At 39.6% G+C, this 1,736-nt stretch overlaps 1 protein-coding gene across 1 annotated transcript; it reads left to right on the plus strand.

Annotated features, from left to right (window-relative positions):
- Positions 1-372: 372 nt before the first annotated feature.
- On the plus strand, positions 373-1,312 carry LOC103608015 (putative olfactory receptor 2W6). Its single transcript, XM_008592460.1, has one exon. It carries the CDS (start codon positions 386-388, stop codon positions 1,310-1,312), a length of 927 nt encoding a protein of 308 aa, XP_008590682.1. The 5' UTR covers positions 373-385.
- Positions 1,313-1,736: the final 424 nt, after the last annotated feature.

Below are 1,736 nucleotides of genomic sequence, written 5' to 3' on the forward strand. Positions count from 1 at the left end.
GATTAGATGTGATGTACGAAGGTACTTCAAAAAGTTCATGGAAAGATTCTTTTAATTCTATTTTTCCACAAACTTTTTGAAGTACCCTAGTACATTCAATAAAGTTAAAATACTTTGTCTTATGAATCATAAGGAGAAGTTTATAAAAAGATGATGACTATAAGTTGGAATTTTCCAGCAATAAAATAATTTGCTTTATGTGTTTAAACAAATGATGAACAGCTTATATAGCTGGGCAGAGAATATTCTGTTACTGGATGGGTTGTTAGATTTGACAGCTATATGTTCCCCCCAAATCCTGATATTCAATGGTTTTCAGAAAATAGAAATTAAATATTCTTCATTTTGTTCTTACCAGTTATACAGATGATGTGAAAGGAAGGCAATGGAAAAATCCAATGACAGCTCAGAGTATAGTTTTATCTTGGTGGGTTTCTCTGACCGTCCCAAGCTGGAGATGGTGCTCTTCATAGTAAATTTTACTCTGTATTCAGTAGCTGTGCTGGGAAATTCAACCATAATCCTTGTGTGTATATTGGACCCTCGACTTCGTACCCCAATGTATTTTTTTCTGGCAAATCTTTCCTTTCTAGATCTCTGCTTCAGTACTAGTTGTATCCCACAGATGCTGGTAAACCTCTGGGGCCCTGATAAGACTATCAGCTATGCCGGCTGTGTTGTTCAACTTTTCTCTTTCCTTTCCGTTGGGGGAATCGAGTGCATCCTTCTGGCTGTCATGGCATATGACCGCTATGCCGCTGTCTGCAAACCTTTGCACTATATGGTCATTATGCACCCACAGCTCTGTTTACGACTAGTGGCTGTGGCCTGGGGGAGTGGACTCGTCAATGCCATTGTCATGTCCCCACTAACAATGACTCTCTCCAGATGTGGCCGCCGCCGCGTTAACCATTTCCTCTGTGAAATGCCAGCACTGATCAAGATGGCTTGTGTGGATGCCCGTGCAGTGGAAATGCTGGCCTTTACTTTTGCGATTCTCATTGTCCTACTGCCGCTCACCCTTATTCTTGTCTCCTACGGCTACATTGCTGCAGCAGTGCTGAGAATCAAGTCAGCTGCCGGGCGACGGAAGGCCTTCAATACCTGTAGCTCCCACCTCACAGTGGTCTCCCTGTTTTACGGGAGCATCATCTATATGTATATGCAGCCAGGAAACAGCTCTTCCCAAGACCAAGGCAAGTTTCTCACTCTCTTCTACAACCTGGTGACTCCCATGTTGAATCCGCTCATCTATACTTTAAGGAATAAGGAGGTAAAAGGGGCACTGAAGAAGGTTTTGGGAAGGCAATAATGAAGAGGAGAGGTATGATGAGTTATGGAGGCCTAGGCAAAATATTTTTTCAAATACATTTATTTCGTGCTTATGTAAATCTAGTCAATGCATCAACACTCTTGGATTTTTTAAATATGTATAAATACACTGACATGTATTCAAAGTTAATATGAATGAACCACAGCTATACACAATATGGATAAATATTAGCAAATTAATAGCAGAAATAATTAAGTCCCAGAAGAAAGACAAAATGACTCTCATATAGATATAAAATAAACATGTATTAAAGGTTTTATTTAACTCAATCAATGAGGGATCCAGGAAGATGTCATAATCAGCTAAAATAAGTCAAAAAAGCACAAATTTATAAAGAGTGAAGGAATGTTGAAATAAATGTGCAGATGGAGGCAAAACTTGTTTCTTCCACTGTGGGAGATGG

Source organism: Galeopterus variegatus, unplaced genomic scaffold, assembly GCF_000696425.1.
Source record: "Galeopterus variegatus unplaced genomic scaffold, G_variegatus-3.0.2 Scaffold7950, whole genome shotgun sequence".
NCBI classification, from domain to species: Eukaryota; Metazoa; Chordata; class Mammalia; order Dermoptera; family Cynocephalidae; genus Galeopterus; species Galeopterus variegatus.

What these genes read in the sequence shown, in the direction of transcription:
- LOC103608015 (XM_008592460.1), top strand. Translation starts at nt 386, where the DNA reads ATGGAAAAATCCAATGACAGCTCAGAGTATAGTTTTATCTTGGTGGGT.